Source organism: Macaca mulatta, chromosome 4 (genome assembly GCF_049350105.2).
Source record: "Macaca mulatta isolate MMU2019108-1 chromosome 4, T2T-MMU8v2.0, whole genome shotgun sequence".
Taxonomy (NCBI): Eukaryota; Metazoa; Chordata; class Mammalia; order Primates; family Cercopithecidae; genus Macaca; species Macaca mulatta.
Genome location: NC_133409.1, coordinates 140,233,396 through 140,253,865, shown reverse-complemented (window position 1 = coordinate 140,253,865; position 20,470 = coordinate 140,233,396). Strand labels below are relative to the sequence as shown.

Here is a 20,470-nt window from a genome sequence, read left to right as displayed (position 1 = left end):
CGCCGGGTCCACGCCTTCCCCAAGGAGTGGGGCGGGTCTCAGGGCCACTCGGTGACACCTCCAGTGACATCATCTGCGGATTCCCGCCCACAGGTTTCTAAATCCAGACATTCTCGTTTGGCTGAGCACTCTAGGCCTAGACCCATGAAGCTAAGAGCGACACTCAAAGACTGCACTGTTGAGAGAAGCTAACGTTAAAGGCTGTGAATATATTGGGGAGTCCAGCTCCGGAACCCGGGAGCTCTTTTAGTGGGAGGGGCGGCGCTGATGGTGCTTCTGGCCTCCGAATGCTAGGGGGCGCTGTGATCGCCGCGTGGCCTCTTGAGAGCCGGGAGTCCACCGCGCAAGCGCAATCTGGCTTTTTCGCCGTCCCCACGTGCGAACCTCCGCGGCAACGTTTTCGAGAAAAATGCCCAAGTTGAAGGCGGCCCGTGGGGTCGGGGGTCAGGAAAAACATGCGCCCCTGGCCGATCAGATCCTGGCTGGGAATGCGGTGCGGGCAGGGGTCCGGGAGAAGCGGCGGGGTCGCAGGACCGGAGAAACGGAGGAAGAGTATGTGGGACCCCGGCTGAGCCGGCGGATTTTGCAGCAAGCACGGCAGCAACAGGAGGAGCTCGAGGCCGAGCATGGGACTGGGGACAAGCCCGCGGCGTCGCGGGAACGCACCACGCGGCTGGGTGAGTGTCTGGGATGAGATCCGAGGAAGACAGTGGCCAGTAGTGGGGCGGGGTGGACAGCTAAAAAGTGTCTGGCAGGGGAATTGCTTCGAGTCAACAAAGGGTCCGTATTACACTTGCAAAAGTAATGGAATGGGAAACTGAACCCTGTTCAGAGCCCTCCGCGTCCACTCCTAGTTTTAGGCACTCCCTTCTACACATCCCCTAAGTTAGGCCAACAGTAATCGCTCGCTCCACCCTAGCATTTATCCATTGGTTTTGTAAATATATATGGGATACCCACTACGAGCTTTGTACTATGCTCGGAGTTCTATCGAATGTTTGGGTACAGAAGTAAACAACATAGGCACGTCTGACTTAAGGACCTTACAGTCAAGCCCAGTAGAGAGTCAATTAAGTAGACTCTTAGAATAATATTTTTCTATGATAAAGTGTCGCTTCCCTGGTAACAATAGCATTGGTCTTGAGAAGCTTCTCCGATTGCAGCAGGACCTTTTAAGTTGAGAACTGAAAAACGAATGGGAAGTGTTATGAGCAGAAAACACATTGTTTAGCAGCCAAAGAGGGAGAGAGATGAAAGACGTTTGATATTTTCTCGCTAGGGAGGGAGTGTTGACCTCTGAGATGCTTCATCCGTTTTCCAGATCTCATCTAAAGCAATATTTGACGCAATTGAATAGTGGCCTCCTGGCCACAGTATCCTTACTTGGGTTTTAAGACATCAACACTCCTGTTTTACTGCCACCTCACTTCTCAGTATCCTTGACTGACTCCTATTGCAACCTCTTATCCTCAGTCCTCTGACCTCTTCAAATATTCTCTGGTGCTGGCAAGTTTCGTGGTTTAAATACCATCTCTTGGGTGACTACTCCTAACTTTATAGTCTAGCCCTGACCTCTTCCATGAAATCCATATTCTTATATTCAACTGCCTATTTGGCAACTCCAATTTAAAATCTGACAGCTCAAATTTAACATGTACAAAACAGAAATCTTGACCTCTCCAAACCTGCTTCTCTCACCATTGTCTTCCCCGTCAGTAGCGTATTCTTTCATTTGCTCAAGACAAACTTTAGACTCCTGTATTTCTCTCTCCCCGTCTCTCCCTCTCTCCCCCGCCCCATCTCCTCTCTCTGTCTCTCCCTCCCCACATCTGATCTGTAAGAAAATTCTGATGACTCTGCCTTCAAAGTATATTCAAAATCAGACCACTTTTCACCGCTTTGGAACACCATCCTGTTGAAGCCACCACAATCTCTCACCTGGATTATCACAGTAGCCTCCTCGTTAGTATCTCATATTCTCCTTTTTTTCTTTTTCTTTTTTTTTTTTTTGAGATAGAGTCTCTCACTCTGTCACCCAGGCTAGAGTGCAGTGGCACAATCATAGCTCACTACAGCCTCAATCTCCTGGGCTCCAGCTATCTTTCCCACCTCAGCCTCCCACATAGCTGGGACCACAGGTGTGTGCCAGCATGTCCAACTAATTCTTTTTTTTGTTGTTGTTGTTCTTTTTTGAGACGGCCCAGGCTGTAGTGCAGTGGCACGATCTCAACTCACTGCAACCTCTGCCACCTAGGACCAAGCAGTTCTTCTGCCTCAGCCTCCTTAGTAGCGAAGATTACAGGCATGAGCCATCACATCCAGCTGATTTTTGTATTTTCAGTAGAGATGGGGTTTCACCATATTGGCCAGGCTGGTCTTGAACTCTTGACCTCAAGTGATCCGCCCACCTCAGCCTCCCAAAATGCTGGGGTTACAGATGTGAGCCACCTCACCCAGCCACTAATTCTTTAATTATTTGTAGAGATGAGGTCTCACAGTGGTGCCCAGGTTGGTTTCAAACTCCTGGGCTCAAGTGATCCTCTCTTCCTTGGCCTCCCAAAGTGCTGAGATTACAGGTGTGAGCTACTGCACCCTGCCATATCTCATACTCTCTACAAAGCACTCCACAGGTAGGGGATTACAGTGGTCTACAATGCGCTTTATGATCTGCCTCCTTTACCAGTCTGACTTCTTCCACTGCTTTCCTCTGCGCATTCCACTCCACCTATACAGGCTTCGTTGTGCCTTAAACATGGGAAATTAGAGCGTTTGGCCTGGTTGTTCCTTCTCTCTGGGATAGTTTGTTCTCATACACTTGTAGGGTTACTTTCTCAGAGAGGCCTATCTACTCCATTTACGATTGCAGCACTCTACTCCATCTCCATACTTCCAATATTTCTGCCCTATCTTTTTTCATAGTACTTTTTTTTTTTTTTTTTTTTTTTTTTTTTTTGAGACAGAGTCTCGCTCCATTGCCTAGGCTGGAGTGCAATGCTGTGATCTCGACTCCTCCACCTCCTGGGTTCAAGTGATTCTCCTGCCTCAGCCTCGTAAGTAGGTGGGATTACAGGCGCCTGCCACCACGCCCAGCTAATATTTTTTTTTTGTATTTTTAGTAGAGATGGGGGTTTTGCCATGTTGGCCAACCTGGCCTCGAACTCCTGACCTCAGGTGATCCACCCGCCCCGGCCTCCCAAAGTACTGGGATTACAGGCATGAGCCACCACACCTGGCCCATAGTACTTATATTTTAACCCAGTATATTTGTATGTTTATTTATGTCTGTCTTTTCCAATTAGACAGGATCTGGTGCGTTCAGAGTGGTATGGTCATAGACTGTCTCATCCAATTAGAATGTAAGCTGTATAGAACAAAGTCTTTTGATTTCTCTTGTTCATGGATATATTGCCAGCACCCCCAACAGTGCCTCACATATAGTGTAGGTGCTCAGTGTTTGCTGAATGACTGGGTTAATGGGTAATGAATGATGGTCAGGTAGGTAGGAGCAAACTTGCAAAAGATTTAAAAACCATCCTTACAGCAATAGGAAGAATGGAAAGCTACTGGAGAATTTTAAGTATAGGGCTAATCAAATCAAATATGTGTTTCTGGAAGATTACCGTCTGCAGAGTGGAAAATGAGTTGGAGGGAAGCAAGGTCAGAAACATGGAGATGAGTGGGTGACTGTTGAATAAATCCAGGCAAGAAATGATGCTGATCTAGGCTTAGATGGGGCTGTGAAGCATGTGAGAGACAGTCTATGAGGTAAAATTGAATAGGATTTACTAATTGATTGGGTGTTGAGGGTGAGGGCAAGGGATGAGGCAGGAGCGCCTCCCAGGCTTAGCACTGGGTGGACAGTGGTACCATTTACTGAGCTGTGGATGGTTAGCATTATAGACCTAGGAGGGAAAGAAAATTAATATAGTTGATGACAGGTGAGATTTGAGGTGACTGTGAGTCATCCAAGAGCGGCTGTACAGGAGACACCTGGAGTTAGGGTCTGGCGCTAAGGAGAACCACCTACAAAGTACACATTTGGGAGATTGTTGGCACGTGGAGACAAAATGTCTGTTCCCCCTTAGCGTTTATCACATACTGCCACTGCCTTTGTTGTTAATGACCTATTGATACATAACATTATAGTTCCCCACTTGGATTATTAGCCCCCCTTTCCAGATGCCCAGACATGTAGCCTTCCAAAAATGGAAGTTATTTAAATGGACTACTTCATTTATTTTATTTATTTATTTATTTATTTATTTGAGACGGAGTCTTGCTCTGTCGCCCAGGCTGGAGTGCAGTGGCGCAGTCTTGGCTCACTGCAAGCTCCGCCTCCCGGATTCACGCCGTTCTCCTGCCTTAGCCTCCCGAGTAGCTGGGACTACAGGCGCCTGCCACCATGCCCAGCTAATTTTTTATATTTTCAGTAGAGACTGGGTTTCACTGTGTTAGCCAGGATGGTCTCGATCTCCTGACCTCATGATCCACTCGACTCAGCCTCCCAAAGTGCTGGGATTACAGGCGTGAGCCACCACACCCGGCCCTTTTTTTTTTTTTTTGAGATGGAGTCTTGCTCTTTGGCCAGGCTGGAGTGCAGTGGCGCGATCTCGGCTCACTGCAACCTCCAACTCCCTGGTTCAAGCGATTCTCCTGCCTCGGCCTCCCTCCCAAGTAGCTGGGATTACAGGCGCACGCCACCACGCCCAGCTAATTTTTTGTATTTTTAGTAGAGACAGGGCTTCTCCTTGTTGGTCAGGCTGGTCTCGAACTCCCGATCTCAGATGATCCACCCACTTCGGTCTTCCAAAGTGCTGGGATTACAGGCATGAACCACCATGCCCAGCCAACTTCATTTATTTAAATAGACTGGTGGATTGAAATCTGAACTCCACTGCCTGACTTTAAAGGCCCTCCAGTCTGGCTTCACCTTTCCCACCTACCTAGCATTATTTATTGCTATTGCCTAGGAGACACTTAAATCCGAAGCCTTATTTTCTCTGCGTCTGGAACACACTCCGCCTGCTCCCAAACTGCCCATCCAGCGTCTAACTGTCCTCGCCACTCATCCTCTAAGTGCATATGTCGTCTCTACCACTCATTGTGGCATATAATCAAACCCTAATATGTGTAGAATAGTGGTGAAGAATGCAGTCTAGATCCAGACTACCTGTCTTGGGCAAATTATCAACTTTTTGGTGCTTCAGTGTCCTCATCTGAAACTGGGTATAATAATAGTATCCGCGGCCGGGCGCGGTGGCTCAAGCCTGTAATCCCAGCACTTTGGGAGGCCGAGACGGGCGGATCACGAGGTCAGGAGATCGAGACCATCCTGGCTAACACGGTGAAACCCCGTCTCTACTAAAAAAAAATACAAAAAACTAGCTGGGCGAGGTGGCGGGCGCCTGTAGTCCCAGCTACTCGGGAGGCTGAGGCAGGAGAATGGCGTAAACCCGGGAGGTGGAGCTTGCAGTGAGCTGAGATCCGGCCACTGCACTCCAGCCTGGGCGACAGCAGACTCCGTCTCAAAAAAAAAAAATAATAATAATAATAGTATCCGCTTCTTGGGTTTATTTTTATTTATTTATTTATTTATTTATTTTTTAAGTTTTTGCCAATGTTCCGTAAGAAGGTTTATTTATTTTTTTTTAATTTTATGTATTTTTTTTTTTGCCAGCATCTCACTGTCGCCAGGCTGGAGTGCAGTGGCGTGACCTTGGCTCACTGCAACCTCCACCTCTTGGGTTCAAGCAGTTCTCCTGCCTCAACCTCCCAAGTAGCTGGGACTACAGGCACGCACCACCACACCCAGCTAATTTTTGTATTTTTAGTACAGACAGGGTTTCACCATGTTGACCAGGATGGTCTCAATCTCTTGACCTCATGATCCGCCCACCTCAGCCTCCCAAAGTGCTGGGATTACAGACGTGAGCCACCACGCCCTGCCACTTCTTGGGTTTGTAAGGATTAAACAGTTAACATGGGTACAGTGTTTAGAAGTTCCTTCTACAGGCACGGCGCGGTGGCTCACGCCTGTAATCCCAGCACTTTGGGAGGCCGAGGTGAGCGGGTCACTAGGGGTCAGGAGATCAAGACCAGCCTGGCCAATGTGGCGAAACCCCGACTCTACTAAAAATACAAAAAATTAACTGGGTGTGGTGGCGGGTGCCTGTAGTCCCAGCTACTTGGGAGGCTCAGGCAGGAGAATGGCATGAACCCAGGAGGCGGAGCTTGCAGTGAGCCGAGATTGCACCACTGCACTCCAGCCTGGGCGACAGAGTGAGACTCTATCTGAAAAAAAAAAAAAAAGAAGTTCCTTCTACATAACTGAGTATGGTATGTTAACTATTACTTATGGCCATTTCTTTCTCATTGTTTCCTGTGTATACGTTTTGTTTCTCAAGCATGATTGCAAGCCCCTGGGGACAGGGAGCTAATGCATGCCTCATTTGTTTCACTGCACATACCTGTGTCTATCACAACCACATGTGAGGCCTGTACTACATAATGACTAAAGTTAAACTGACTAAATCCCTCAGCTACCTTTTGCTGTGCTCATCCATTTAGTCTCCTCTCTTCTAGGTCCAAGAATGCCTCAGGATGGATCAGATGACGAGGATGAGGAGTGGCCCACCCTGGAGAAGGCTGCCACAATGACAGGGGTGGGCCACCATGCAGAGGTGGTCGTGGACCCTGAGGATGAGCGTGCCATAGAGATGTTCATGAACAAGAACCCTCCTGCCAGGTAGGTCTGGGGATTTGGGATAATGGGTGCTTGTAGAAAGTTCCCACAGGAAAACAAGTTCCCTGGCAGACTTACGATTCCCTACTTTAGGAAAGGGCCCTGGAGTTGCTAGTTGTAGGGGACCACCTTGACAAAACTGGCCCATCCTCAGCAGACCACTGTGAGTGGGAATGACCCAGCCTCAGAAAACATTGTATCCTTCTGTCCATTTATTGTACAACTGCCCAGTTGCCAGGGAAACAGCTCCAGGCCCGTTTTATACTTCTGGGGAGAGCCATCCTATTGCATCTGGTTTTGGTATTCTTGGTTTTTTTAGTGGTAAGCTCAACTTCCTTGGACAAGTGTTCATATCCTAAGCTTCATTTAAGCCAGGGTTTTTCAACCTCAGCATTATTGACATTTTGGGCTGGGTAATTTTATATGTGTGTGGAGGCTATCCTGTGCAGTGTAGGATGTTTAGTAGATATCTCTGATCTCTACCTTCTAGGCTCCAGTAGCAACCTTCCCTCTAATTATGAAAACCAAAAATGACATCAAACGTTGCTAAATGTCCTCTGGGAGGCAAGACTGCTCCCAGTTAGGACCACTAATTTATTCCCATCTATAATAAATGCTGGCTCCAAAACATGCAGGCATTTAGACTGCCTGTGGTCAAACTCCTGAGCCCATAAATTTTGGCCGTGGGGAGTGGAGTCTAGGATAAGGGTCCTCAACCAGTTCATTCTGACCCTGTGATACTAACATAATGGTGTCCCTGATACTTTAGACTGTTTGGGGTTAATGCATCTCTCATTGCTAATTGTACTGTAAAAGGACAAGGAGGCTGATAAATTCTGTGGCAACTTATTTGAAAATGCAGAATGAAGAAATAAAAATGAGCTCCTCTCCCAGATTGATGCCTAACAGTTGAAATACGTGTCACAAAATACGTACTCGGGCCTGTCCCACCAGAGAGCCTCTCAGGTTCTCATTCAGCACCTCATAACTCCTACTTCACTGATAACGCTGACAAATTTAGCAGAATGCTTTTCCAGCTTGCAGTAAATAGAATAGACAAGCTCCTTGAAGTAATCAGAACTTCTGGCAGTTGTAAGAAATGATAGCTGGCGTCTTCAGAAAGCAAGCCTAGATCCACATGAATTCAACAATCAGAGGCCATTTAGTTTGGGGGCACATTATAAGGTACTATAAAGCATCTTAACTTAAGACTTTCAAAAACCTGAGTTTGACTCTTAACCCCACCTGACGGCTGTGAGGCCCAGTTGCCATGTCTGCGTAAGTTTCCATGTCCTATAAGTGTTGCACTGACTCTGGGACTGAAAAGTCCCAGACTCAGTGCCTGGCGTTGAGTAGGACCTCAGAAAAGAGGAGCAGTTTGTTTTTTGTTTTGTTTTGTGACAGGGTCTCACTCTGTAACCCACACTGGAGGGCAGTGGTGTGATCTCAGCTCACTGCAACCTCAACCTCTCGAGTAGCTGGGATTACAGGCGCACACCACCACGCCTGGCTACTTTTTGTTTTATTAGTAGAGACGGGGTTTCACCATGTTGGCCAGGCTGGTCTCAAACTCCTGACCTCACGTGATTCACCTCCCTCAGCCTCACAAAGTACAGAGATTATAAACACGAGCCACTGCACCCAACTGAGGAGCTTTAAATACATGTCAGTCTGGGCATGGTGGCCCAGACCTGTAATCTCAGCACTTTGGGATCCCAAGGCAGGAGCCCAGGAGTGTGAGACCAGCCTGGGCAACATGGGGAGACCCCATCTCTACAAAAGAATAAAATACGGCCGGGCGCGGTGGCTCAAGCCTGTAATCCCAGCACTTTGGGAGGCCGAGACGGGCGGATCACGAGGTCAGGAGATCGAGACCATCCTGGCTAACCCGGTGAAACCCCGTCTCTACTAAAAAATACAAAAAACTAGCCGGGCGAGGTGGCGGGCGCCTGCAGTCCCAGCTACTCGGGAGGCTGAGGCAGGAGAATGGCGTAAACCCGGGAGGCGGAGCTTGCAGTGAGCTGAGATCCGGCCACTGCACTCCAGCCTGGGTGACAGAGCGAGACTCCGTCTCAAAAAAAAAAAAAAAAAAAATACATGTCAGTCTGGGCATGGTGGCCCAGACCTGTAATCTCAGCACTTTGGGATCCCAAGGCAGGAGCCCAGGAGTGTGAGACCAGCCTGGGCAACATGGGGAGACCCCATCTCTACAAAAGAATAAAATACGGCCGGGCGCGGTGGCTCAAGCCTGTAATCCCAGCACTTTGGGAGGCCGAGACGGGCGGATCACGAGGTCAGGAGTTCGAGACCATCCTGCCTAACCCGGTGAAACCCCGTCTCTACTAAAAAGTACAAAAAAAAAAAACTAGCCGGGCGAGGTGGCGGGCGCCTGTAGTCCCGGCTACTCTGGAGGCTGAGGCAGGAGAATGGCGTAAAAACCCAGGAGGCAGAGCTTGCAGTGAGCTGAGATCCGGCCACTGCACTCCAGCCTGGGCGACACAGCGAGACTCCGTCTCAAAAAAAAAAAAAAAAAAAAAGAATAAAATACTAGCTGGGCCTTGTGCTATGTGCCTGTGGTCCCAGCTACTTGAGAGACTGAGGCAGGAAGATCGCTTGAGCCAGAGAGATAGAGGCTGCAGTGAGCCGTGATGGTACCACTGCATGCCAACCTGGGCAACAGAGCTAGACTCTGTCTCAAAAAAAAATAAATAAATACACTTCAGCAGCCTCTGAAGGCACTGGTATTATATGACAGCTCAAGGTGATAGTAATGCTGAATCATTAAGATAATGTTTGATATACCCAACAATACTCTGTTTAAGGAAGCTGAAAAGAACATAATCAGTTTTAGAAATACTTCCATAGATACACTGCTGTGTACTGACCGTTCCAAGTAATGAACAGACATTAACTTATTTAATCCTTCCATTAATCTTTTAAGGTGGGTACCGTTATTATCCCTATTTTACAAATGAGGAAACAGAGGCATAGAGAGGTAAAGTAACATGCCCAAGATCATACAGGGAGTGGGTAAGCCAGGATTTGAACCTGGGCAGACCGATTTCAGAATTGAGATTCATAATAACCTCCATACAACTGCCAGCTTTGTCCTAAATGGAATGACTTTCAGTTCCTTTGCACCCTGCAGTGATTCTGTCTGTGGTGGATGAATGGGCACAGAGAGGGAACTCTGAGCTGCGCATCCCAGCAGGATCGCAGTATGTCAGTGCTCACAAGGGACTGTGGGGAATCTGGAGCTTCCTGGACAGTGACCACAGTGCTCCTTCCTTCCTCTCTCCCCTCCCCTTGGCACTTCCCCTCTTAGGCGCACCTTGGCTGACATCATCATGGAGAAGCTGACTGAGAAGCAGACAGAGGTTGAGACAGTCATGTCAGAGGTGTCGGGCTTCCCTATGCCCCAGCTGGACCCCCGGGTCCTAGAAGTCTACAGGGGGGTCCGGGAGGTAAGAGCTGAGAGGGGAGCCACAGTGGAAGACCCCTTTGGGGGCTGTGGGCTCCCGCCACAGGCTTTTGCCTTTTGCCTGCATCTCATACTAAAGAAGTCATGGCAGTAGAAAACAGACCTAAGAGGCAGAGTGTGTGGTTTCAGATTCCTGCTCTGCCTGTAAATGACTTGGCAACCTTGGGTCAGTTACTGGAACTCTCACTGGTCATCTGTAAAACGAGCATAATAATGGCACCTCCTTAAAGGGTTATTGTGGGGATGAAATGAGTTAATATATTAAAAGCACCCAGACAAGTTCCTAGCCCACAGCAAGCTTGCCATATGTGGATGACAATGATTGTTTTACCTCCCTCATCCCTAGGTATTATCTAAGTACCGCAGTGGAAAACTGCCTAAGGCATTTAAGATCATCCCTGCACTCTCCAACTGGGAACAAATCCTCTACGTCACAGAGCCTGAGGCCTGGACTGCAGCCGCCATGTACCAAGCCACCAGGTAGAGTAGATGGGGATTTGCAGGCCTTGGGTCTATAGGTGCAGGCTGGGCTTGGGACGGACAGGCTTTCCTTGCCTCTGGCCCCAGGGCCCTCTCTGCTACTTTATAGCATCATTTTTCTAGCTTTTCCTGTGTCATTTTTTGGGGCCAAGACCCAGTTAGCCAGTTAGGAACCCTCTGTGATGAATTTCTAGGGGAAGAGGCTTTTATAGCCACTGGGATACAGCCCTCCATGATCAATTTCTAGGGGAGAGGCTTTTATAGCCACTGGATACAACCCTGTAGCAGGACCCTCAGAAGTCTGTGACTGTCCAGACATGCTCAGGGCCCTAGTGATAGCAAAATTGAGAGAAGCCATGATAGCAAGAGGAAGGAGAGTAGCTGCGTAGCCATCAGTTTGCACAAGCTCTGGCTCTCCCACAGACAGACGGCACTCCTCATTTGGATATATCTCATTGCCCCTCCTATTCTCTCTCTAAGCTGATGGGTGTTGCATGCACACAGCTCCCACACATCCCTCACTGAAAGAAAGGTCCCATATTTTACTTGAAAACCTCTTGTATGCACTATCCATGGTGATATTTAATGGGCCGGGTCCAGACTGTCGTGTGACTTGGAAACTTCCCCGACTTAACTCCCACTAGGATTTTTGCCTCTAACCTGAAGGAACGCATGGCCCAGCGCTTCTACAACCTTGTCCTGCTCCCGCGAGTACGAGATGACATTGCTGAATACAAACGACTCAACTTCCATCTCTATATGGCTCTCAAGAAGGCCCTTTTCAAACCTGGAGCCTGGTTCAAAGGTGGGATCCCAGAGGCAGGGAAGAAAGTGAAGGGCTGGAGCTTCTATGGGGAACACAGCAGGCCTGATGTGGGAAATTGCTAGCTGTCCCTGGGCTGGGTGGGAATGCTTCCTACTGTAACTCCTTTTTCTCATCCTGGGCTCATAGTGACTGCCCTTTGACTCTCCCCAGGGGTCCTGATTCCACTGTGCGAGTCTGGCACTTGCACCCTCCGGGAAGCCATCATTGTGGGTAGCATCATCACCAAGTGCTCCATCCCTGTGTTGCACTCCAGGTAGCGTTGCTGGGGGTGGAGCGGCGGGGTGGGGGCTGGTCAGTGGATATCCAGATAGTGGAATTGCCAGGACTTGGGGATGGGTAGAGTGGAGAAGAAGCTAAGGATAGTCTTGGGTTTGTGCTTATTTAAGCCAATGAGTAGGTGTATCATTATCCCCCTAAATGTAAGTTCTGCAACAACAGGGCCCGAGTGCCTGGTATAAAGAAAGTACTCAGTAAATAGATGAACAAATGAGTAGGAAACACAGGAAGAAAGTAGTTAGGGTGGAGACGTTGAGATGTTTGGACCATACTCTAGTTGGGTACTGAAACAAGCAGTCTATGCTGGAGGTAGAGATTTGGGTGGATCCCTGTAGAGATGGTGACTCAAGTCAAGCAAGTATAATACGATTGGGTAGGTGAGAAGGTCCCTGGGGAATACCATAGTGTAAGGGCCAGCAGAGGGGAAGAAAAAAGGGGGAAAGCACAGAGGGAGAAGTAGGATCCTTCTTCCAATGTTTTCCCCGCTAACTCTACCCCACCTCCCTTTCCCACTAGCGCGGCCATGCTGAAAATTGCTGAGATGGAATACAGTGGTGCCAACAGCATCTTCCTGCGACTGCTGCTGGATAAGAAGTATGCACTGCCTTACCGGGTGCTGGATGCCCTAGTCTTCCACTTCCTGGGGTTCCGGACAGAGAAGCGTGAACTGCCTGTGCTCTGGCACCAGTGCCTCCTGACTTTGGTCCAGCGCTACAAGGCCGACTTGGCCACAGACCAGAAAGAGGCCCTCTTAGAACTGCTCCGGCTGCAGCCCCATCCACAGCTATCCCCCGAAATCAGGCGTGAGCTTCAGAGCGCAGTCCCCCGAGATGTGGAAGATGTTCCCATCACCATGGACAACTGAGAAAACAGTCAGTTGTCCTGGCCAAAGGGGTTTGGAAGGACACCAAGACCCCCGTTGGTGACTGAAGATGACACCAAACCTTAATGGCTAAAGACCCAGATCAGGGCAGTGACAGATCACAGGAACATCTGTGGCTTCCAGTCCAGGACAGGAAGGACTGAGGGTCTGGCTGGTTCCCTCTTCCATTCTAGGCCCTTACCCCTGTTCAGTTCTGAGAGCCGACTTAATACCATACACTGGCATTCCCAGTCCCCAGCTGGGGCTTGGTGTGAGTACTTTTTCTATGGCTATTGTGTCAGGTCACTGTGGATAAAGGCAAAGGCAGGTATTTATTGAACCTCTGTGTTTGGTGTAGTAAATGGAGGTGGGCATTACTCCTGTTAGTATCTGGAAGATGGAGGACATTCTTGTCCCGTTTATATAGGAGCCACCTCCCTTGATCTCCAAGCTTGTTTCTCCAGGCTACACTCACCTTGTTAGCCACCTGGGGACACATCCTCTGCCTTCTCCCATGACAGGCTGCAGCAGCCAGGAGCAGGTTGTCCAAAGATGGTCATGTGTCAGCTGTGGATGAAAGGACTACAAGAGAAAACTTGAGGAAAGCAGAGATACAGTCAAGAAAGGCCAGAGAATAAGGCTGGGCCCAAGAAGAGTTAGATCAGAGCTAGCATCAAACAGGCTCCCTTTCTGGCTTTTCAGCCAATGAAAGCTTTAGTGACTAGTAAACTACGGCCAAGTGCCCCTTTTTTTGTTGATTTATTTTTTGAGACAGAATCTCGCTCTGTTGCCCAGGCTGGAGTACAGTGGCATGATCTTGGCTCACTGCAGCCTCCGCCTCCTGGGTTCGATAGATTCTCTTGCCTCAGCCTCCTGAGTAGCTGAGACTACGGGTGCGTGCCACCACGCCTGGCTAATTTTTAAATTTTTAGTAGAGATGGGGTTTCACCAGGTTGGCCGGGCTGGTCTCGAACTCCTGACCTCAGGTGATCCACCCGCCTCAGCCTCCCAAAGTGCTGGGATGACAGGCGTGAGCCACCGCACCCAGCCCAAGTGCCTGTTTTTGTGTGGCCCATGAGCTAAGAATGATTTTTCCATTTTTAAATGGGGAAAAAAATTAACAGTATTTTGTGATAGGTAGGAATTACATGAAATTCCAGTTTCAGCATCCATAATTTTGTTGGAACAGCCATGCTCACCCATTTACATGTTTCATGTGGCTGCTTTTGTGCTACAACAGCAGAGTTAAGTATAATCCTGCTATAACCCTTATTTGCTTCCAAAATTGTGCATTTGTTCCAACCCATTTAATATATTTGGGAACAGTTTGATCATAACGCAGGCTTAATGTTTGCTTGTGTATGATTTCATCCTCGAGAAACATTAGGTGAATATGGGAAACTGTACCCAGCTGAACCAAGCCTAACTAGTACACAAAACTCACACTTGAACATGTACCAGCTACCTCACTTAGCTGCCCACCTGTGTTGAGCAACCCTTCCAACATCCACTTCCAAAAGCAAAGTGCATGTCTTCAAGATAAAAGGCCGTATTTATTGTAATATTTATGTATTTCTCAACCATTTGACATGTAAAAACCAAGCTATCCTTTTTTTAACATGTGTCACTCATTTGAGTGTTGTGCTTCAAGCCCCATTTTTCCCATGAGACCTGTGGTTTTTATTGTGCAAATTGCATGGCATAGTGATTTTCAGGAACACATAGGTCACATTATAAAGCAGAACTGATTATATTTGGGTCAGAGACCATATAGCCCGCAAAGCCTAACTATCCAGCCCTTTACAGAAAAGGCTCAATGATCCCTGCTTTAGACCACTGGCTTCCGCCTCCTTACCTCATACAGTCCAGAAATAGACTTAACCCACACACCAATCCAAGAAGCCAAAGCCAGTTTTATTTCACAATCTTTATTACAGTAGGATGATGGTCCTGGGCCACCAGCCTAAACCTTGTGGCCTTAGGAAAGACCTGTGTCAACAGGGCTTCCTCCCTCTCTAGACAGGGGCTCAGCCACCTCCAGGGCATCCCTGTTGCATTTTCTCTGCTGGAGGATGGGGCAGAGGGACAACAGGAGAGGAGGGCATGACCCCACCCCAGGCTGTAGCAGCTCCTTGGCCACAATGATCCTTTTGCCAGTAGCAGAAGGGAGGAAAACAGCAACCACCAGGGTTACCACCACTTGTGGGATGGCCAGGACCCCGTTATGTCCTCTTACAGTTGTGCTCAAAGCAATTAATAAATTAAAATGAGCCTTCAGCAGCAAAGCTGTCAATCACACAGAAGCTGAGCAGAAAACAAAGCAAAGAGGAATTTATAGCTTCTCTGGCTGAGGCCTAGGCCCCTCCCTCTAGGAGCAGCTGTCAGCACGGATTATATAGGGGCCTCCAAAGTACTGAGGAGTCATCTAGACTATTCCCCCTCATATGTGTCTATCATGCATGAAATTTCAGAGGGACCCCAATCCAAATGCAATAACCCTAGAAGGGGCAACACCTTTAGAAGGCACTAGAGCATTTTGGCAGTTGAAAACAGCCCCCAGGGGTGGGGGGCGCTCAAAAGGAATGCTGGCGTTATGTATCCAATTCTGTCCCATCAGCCTGCCCCACCCCCAGCTAGAGTTGGGAAAGGCGCTGCTGGTCAGATGCAGGGAGGAGGAGCTTGACTACCCACCGAAATGCAGACGTGGCTGGCCAGGCCCCTTAGTGCACACTGCGGGGATGGGTAGGACCAGACCCCTTGGGCTTTGTGAAGGGGGAACAGACGCCCCTTCAGGCTTCAGATGTGGTGTGGTTTGTTCCTGGAGGCAGGGAGGTGGGTGGCAGCGGCCCCTCCTCTGCTTAGTGGCCACTCCAGAGGGCCTCTCCAGGGCTACAGGTGTATGGCTGTGACATCTGTAGGAGTGCTGGTCTGGCTGGGCCCTTGGCTGCTGGAGCCCCGGGGGGCTTTGGGCGCTGGGCTGGAGCTGGTCTGGGCGGCTTCCCTGAGGCTCTCCCTGAGTGCAGCTTCGATCTGCTCCTGACAGGCCCGCAGGCAGTCCTGGGAACATGGGAGAACAGTGAGGACTGAACACTCCCCCCCATAGCATCTGGCAGCAGGTGCAGGGGAAGGACAGCTCCCAACACATGGGGAAGTCTGGGGAGGTTAGGCCACAGCCCAGCCCCAGGAATCGCTCTTCAGTTCTCAGAAACTAGCAAGAGGATGTGGCAAAGGAGTGTGAGAGCAGCCCTGCATCTGACACCGAATCCCCCACCCCCACTCCAGCACACCACTTGGCAAGAAAAGAGCCCCTAGGGCCAGTGCCCTTCACCCCACCCAAGATACTTGCTCTTCTCCAGACCAAGGCAGGAGATAAAAAGCCACAAAGCCCCAAGGTTGTGAAACCAGGACTCAGGACCAGGTTGGGGTTGGAGGTTTCCCTCTACTGGAGGCTCAGGGCATAGCACTATATGAATGGAGAGGCTGCTGCCCAGCTGCCCAGCACTCACCACTTCAGTGCCAGTGATCCCTGCCAGCAGCTCTGTGAGCTCATCCCCGGACATGGAGCAGGCACCCAGGCCTTGCACTGCAGCCCCAATGCTGCCCGTGGCGATCATGGATGGCGGGTACATGGCAAAGGTATAATCTTGGAGAGGAGGAAAGGGAACCATGAGATGAGGAAACCTGAAGGGTAACAGCCAGCATGGACTTCCGACTCCTCGGAAAGTGCCAGGCAGCATAAGTAGAGCAGAGGACATGCTAGACAACTCCAGCAGTGGGTGGGGCAAGATATCGGCAAGGGAGGAAGACAGGAAAGAGTATCTTTCCTAGAGATCAGGACCAACTGCCAGTTTCCATAGGTCCAGGGAATAGACAAGACACTCCCTAGTGTGGGAACACAACTAGGGCCAAGAGACAGGGGTTCCGTTCCTAACATGTTCACTGTGGGACCTTGGGCGAGTCACTTCTCTCTATACCCTCGGTGTCCCTCCTACAAACTGGAGGGGTCTGAGATCCCATAGAGCTGATTATGACCTGCTTTTCTGTATCGAGACTGGGGGCTCAGAGGGGATGTAATTTTCACAAATTAATTTTGACAGTATAAACCAGAATCTCCTAGTTACCTCTCACCCTTATAAGTCTAATGATTTTTCCAATTTGGCAAAAATGTGCACAGGGCTCTTACCTGTAGCACAGAGGGCCAAAAAGGTCTGGGCGTGCTTTTTGACCAAGGCCTGTCGGTCACGGGGCAGAGAAAGCCGGTGCAGAATGAGGGCCAGGAAATCATGTGCAATCACAGCAGCCAGGTCCCACTTGAGCTTCCCTAGGACCAGCACCTCCCAGTCCTGGAAAAGGGGGAAAAGGGTGGGGTCAGTGGCTGGAGAAGGGAAAAGGAAGGAGTAAAGCAGAAGTCTCAAAGTCTCATAGGCAGGGAAGCCCATCAAACTTTTAAAGCCCAAGACCTCAGTTTCTGATTTTAGGGCCAGGCACCATGGAGTTCAAGGCAGGGAAGAGGAGGGGCATGTGCTTTGAGCACTTACTGATCATTTACTAGGTGCCAAGACAACATACTTTACATGGATTATCCCTTTTAATCCTGTCTGGTTATGTTTAAGGGGCCAATAATTCAGGCCTTCTCCTGACTTCATTCAGGGCTCTGAGGATTTCTCCAGCCAGGGCTGAAAGACGGAAGCAGCAGATACCACAGCATCACTATGAACTGGGGACTCCTCTGGGATGAAGCAGAGACTCTCCCAACCCCAAGGATTTGTGAAAGGGCAGATCACCACTAGCTTCCCCTGCAACTCTGCATCCCAGCCAAGTCCACACCTCTTGAATCAACAGGAGGGAGTGTGACTCCTCCAATGACAGCCACTGAGCCTTTTCTGAGGTTCCTCAAAGGGGAGATTGCCCAACCCAAGCCACATCCCCTTGGTAGGATATCAGGGACAGGTCCTGAGGTATAGCACCCCACCCCACCCCCTTTAGCTGGAACCCATAATGCCCCATGCCACTTGACTTTCAGGAGGATAGGCGGAGGCCAAGCTAGACAGGATGGCCCCAAATGATTCCTGAGGGATCAAGTCCTATCCTCACCTACCCAAGCCTACCTGCCAGTACTAGGTTTTGGGAGAAGCCTGGAAGCCTCACCCCAATCCACTCATCATGGGTTCCCAGACCTGGCCCCATTTCTGAGTTGCACACATGAGGATTTCTTCATTGTTTTATCTCAGGAAGGAACTTGTGGGTTTGACTCCTTATTGAGGCAGAAATGGCAACCCCACCCAACCTCTTCCAGGCCCCAGCCACAGCTGTCTCTGTCTTGGCCCCAGCTTAGGTGTCAGCCTCTCAAATCAGTCCCTACCCTCAAAGAGCCCCAGAGAAAACAGCCTGGCCAGAAGTGAGGCAGAGAAATTACAACGCTACTCCCAGTGACTGTCCCAGGAGCCAACTCCTAACTCAGCAGTAAACAGAAGGGACCCAGCTTCTAAGGAAGCATCTGGAAGGCAACTGGGGGTGGGACTCTCCCTATGGGGAGGCAAGGGGTCATGTTTGAGGGAAGGTGGCCACCCTTCCCCATATCCAGGCAACCAGAGAATCCCAGTGTTAATTGGTGGAGAACACACCCCTGCAAGTGCTTAGCTTCAGTGGGTGGCAGCAGCCATCACATCCCTGACTTTTAAGGCAACCTGGTCTAGCTAGAAGACCCAGGTTCTACACTCATCTGCTCAGTGCGATGCTGAGGCAGGGAGCTTTCCCTCCCTCCTTGGGCCTCAGCCTCCTCTGCTGCACACGGATATGGACCAATTGGAGGTCTCAGAGGTCCCTTCCAACCTTGACCTTCTAGGAAGTCTTCTGGGCACTCCACACCCAGCTCAGACAAAGGGAAGAGTACTTTTTGCCTGCACTGAAAAACCCTCATATGTAGGCACACACACCACCTCCATCTTTTCACAAAAAGGAAGTTCCCCTTCTACCTTCCAGCCCCAACCCCTCCAAAAACATCTTGCTCTCTGGCCCTGGAAACTAGCTCCACCTTCAGACTTGCCAAAAACTACCAGATTCATCACAAAGAGCTGTGGAGTCTCCTGGATTCCCAACTCTGGCCTCCTACTCCCATCTCTGAGCTACTTGGCAGGAAGAGGAATCCTGTTCCTCGACTCACAGCAGTCGGGGGCCCCAGTACCCTGGCTTCCCTGCCAGCCAATCACAGCAGCCTGCTTGCTGCCCTCCTCCCTGGGAGATGGGGCCCAGAGACTCCTCTCAGGGTCAGCAGAAGACTTGGCCCGCCACAGAGCAAGGTGGAAGAAAGTGCCAGCTCACCCACCCTCTCCCCCCAGCCCCCTAGGAGACAATCTGCATGTCCTAAATAACCTCTTCCAGATCCAGCAGCTGCCCGGGACTGAGGCTCCTTCTGAGGCGGGACAGAACCGGTGACTTTCCTGCCCTGTCTGAGCCCAGCCCAAGTTTCCAGCAAGAGGCCCAGGGAGCCACTTCCCAAACCACAGGAGTGACAGCAGCTCCCCACAGGGTTATGAAAGACCTTGGTCAGAGAGGGCGGGCCGGGGGAGGGGGCACCATTATCACATCGGAAGCAGCTGCAGCTCACCTCCCTGCCTGTCCCTCAGCTTGGGCCTTTGGCTAAGGGGGGTAGAGGGAGCTGTTTCCACCAGGCCCAAAGCAGCTGCTCCAGTTCCTCAGAATGAGGACAGGAAAGGATTAGGAAGAAGCTGTCTCTTCCGGGATATAAGAGGAAGCAAAGAAGGTGGGATGAAATACATCAGCCCTTCCTTAAAGCAATCAGAGCCTGGCTTTAATTGGCTCTGGGAGGTTTTTCTATCACAAAGTCCACATGAGGATAAAGACTCAACCAAGGCAAACCCCCTCCCCCACATGAAGCACATTCCACTCCCCTACTCCAGTGGGGGTGTGCAGGCATGCCCTTCTGCTGCCAATAAATAACTCATGGTGGCTGCGTAAACCCAGAGGCAAAGTACTAGTGAGTGTAGACATGCAGTTTGACTTGTTGCTATCTGAGGGAAAGACCAGGAAGGAGTGGCATCCCCTGGAGGTCAGGAGGGCGTTTAATGCCTGACTGCAGCTCGAGCCTAGGCGGGAGTGATACTAACCATCACACCACACTGCCCCATCGTTTGTTCCACCCTAATTCCCTTCCCAAAGGTCCTGATCGCCTTGCGCCCTCTCCAGGGAGCAGAAAGCCTCTGATATCTCAAGCGTTCCTTTTCCTGGAAAGTGGGGAGACAGTATGTGTCGGGGGTGGGGGGAGTTACACACGCACCCGCAACTGGCGGGGAGAGACAGCGTGGTCGGTGTAGATGCACAGTTTTTCGATGGTCAGGGGCGTGGTCTCGCGCAGCTTGGAGGCCAGCAGCATGCAGACCGCACCCAGGAGCTGCAACTGCGCCTTTCGGGTGGGGACACAGGACAGGTAGCGATCCAGGTAGTTCATGGCCAGGGGGAAGACTTCCTCCTCACAGCGCTGCTCCTCACATACCTGGGGGAGGGCGCACAGTCACTGCTGGGGCCGGAGCGTGGGGAACACAGCAGCGCGGGGGTGGGGGCGCTGAAGTGAGGTGGGATAGGGAGCAAAAACGGGAGAGAGGGTAAGCTACTTACAGAGACAAGGACCAATAAAGGAGGAGGATGGGCCCTCCCCAAGGTGACGCCCCCCACTTCCTCTGCGCGGCCTCCTCCCCTCTCCCCTTGGTGGGGTGGGGGTGGTAAAGTCAAGGAGCCCTTCCTCAAGAAGGATTCCAAACGGAGACTCCCCTCCCCCACAGCGAC

General features: G+C 50.3%; 2 protein-coding genes across 6 annotated transcripts in view; one reads left to right on the top strand and one right to left on the bottom strand.

Moving 5' to 3' along the window:
* The first annotated feature begins 345 nt into the window (after positions 1-345).
* On the top strand, positions 346-14,285 carry BYSL (bystin like). The gene is made up of 7 exons (XM_001085599.5): positions 346-677; positions 6,583-6,745; positions 10,068-10,206; positions 10,570-10,703; positions 11,348-11,508; positions 11,680-11,782; positions 12,322-14,285. Exons 1-7 carry the CDS (start codon positions 410-412, stop codon positions 12,668-12,670), a joined length of 1,317 nt encoding a protein of 438 aa, XP_001085599.3. The 5' UTR covers positions 346-409; the 3' UTR covers positions 12,671-14,285.
* Positions 14,286-14,568: 283 nt separating this feature from the next.
* CCND3 (cyclin D3) overlaps positions 14,569-20,470 on the bottom strand; it is a 126,384-nt gene continuing 120,482 nt past the window's right edge. For 2 of the 5 annotated variants that reach the window (XM_028846630.2, XM_077998351.1), the window contains 4 exons: positions 19,965-20,180; positions 16,851-17,010; positions 16,174-16,310; positions 14,580-15,724 (listed from right to left, as the gene is read on the bottom strand). In XM_028846630.2, coding sequence (XP_028702463.1) covers positions 15,557-15,724; positions 16,174-16,310; positions 16,851-17,010; positions 19,965-20,135 — 636 coding nt within the window. In that variant the 5' untranslated portion in view covers positions 20,136-20,180 and the 3' untranslated portion in view covers positions 14,580-15,556. 5 annotated transcript variants of the gene reach the window in all.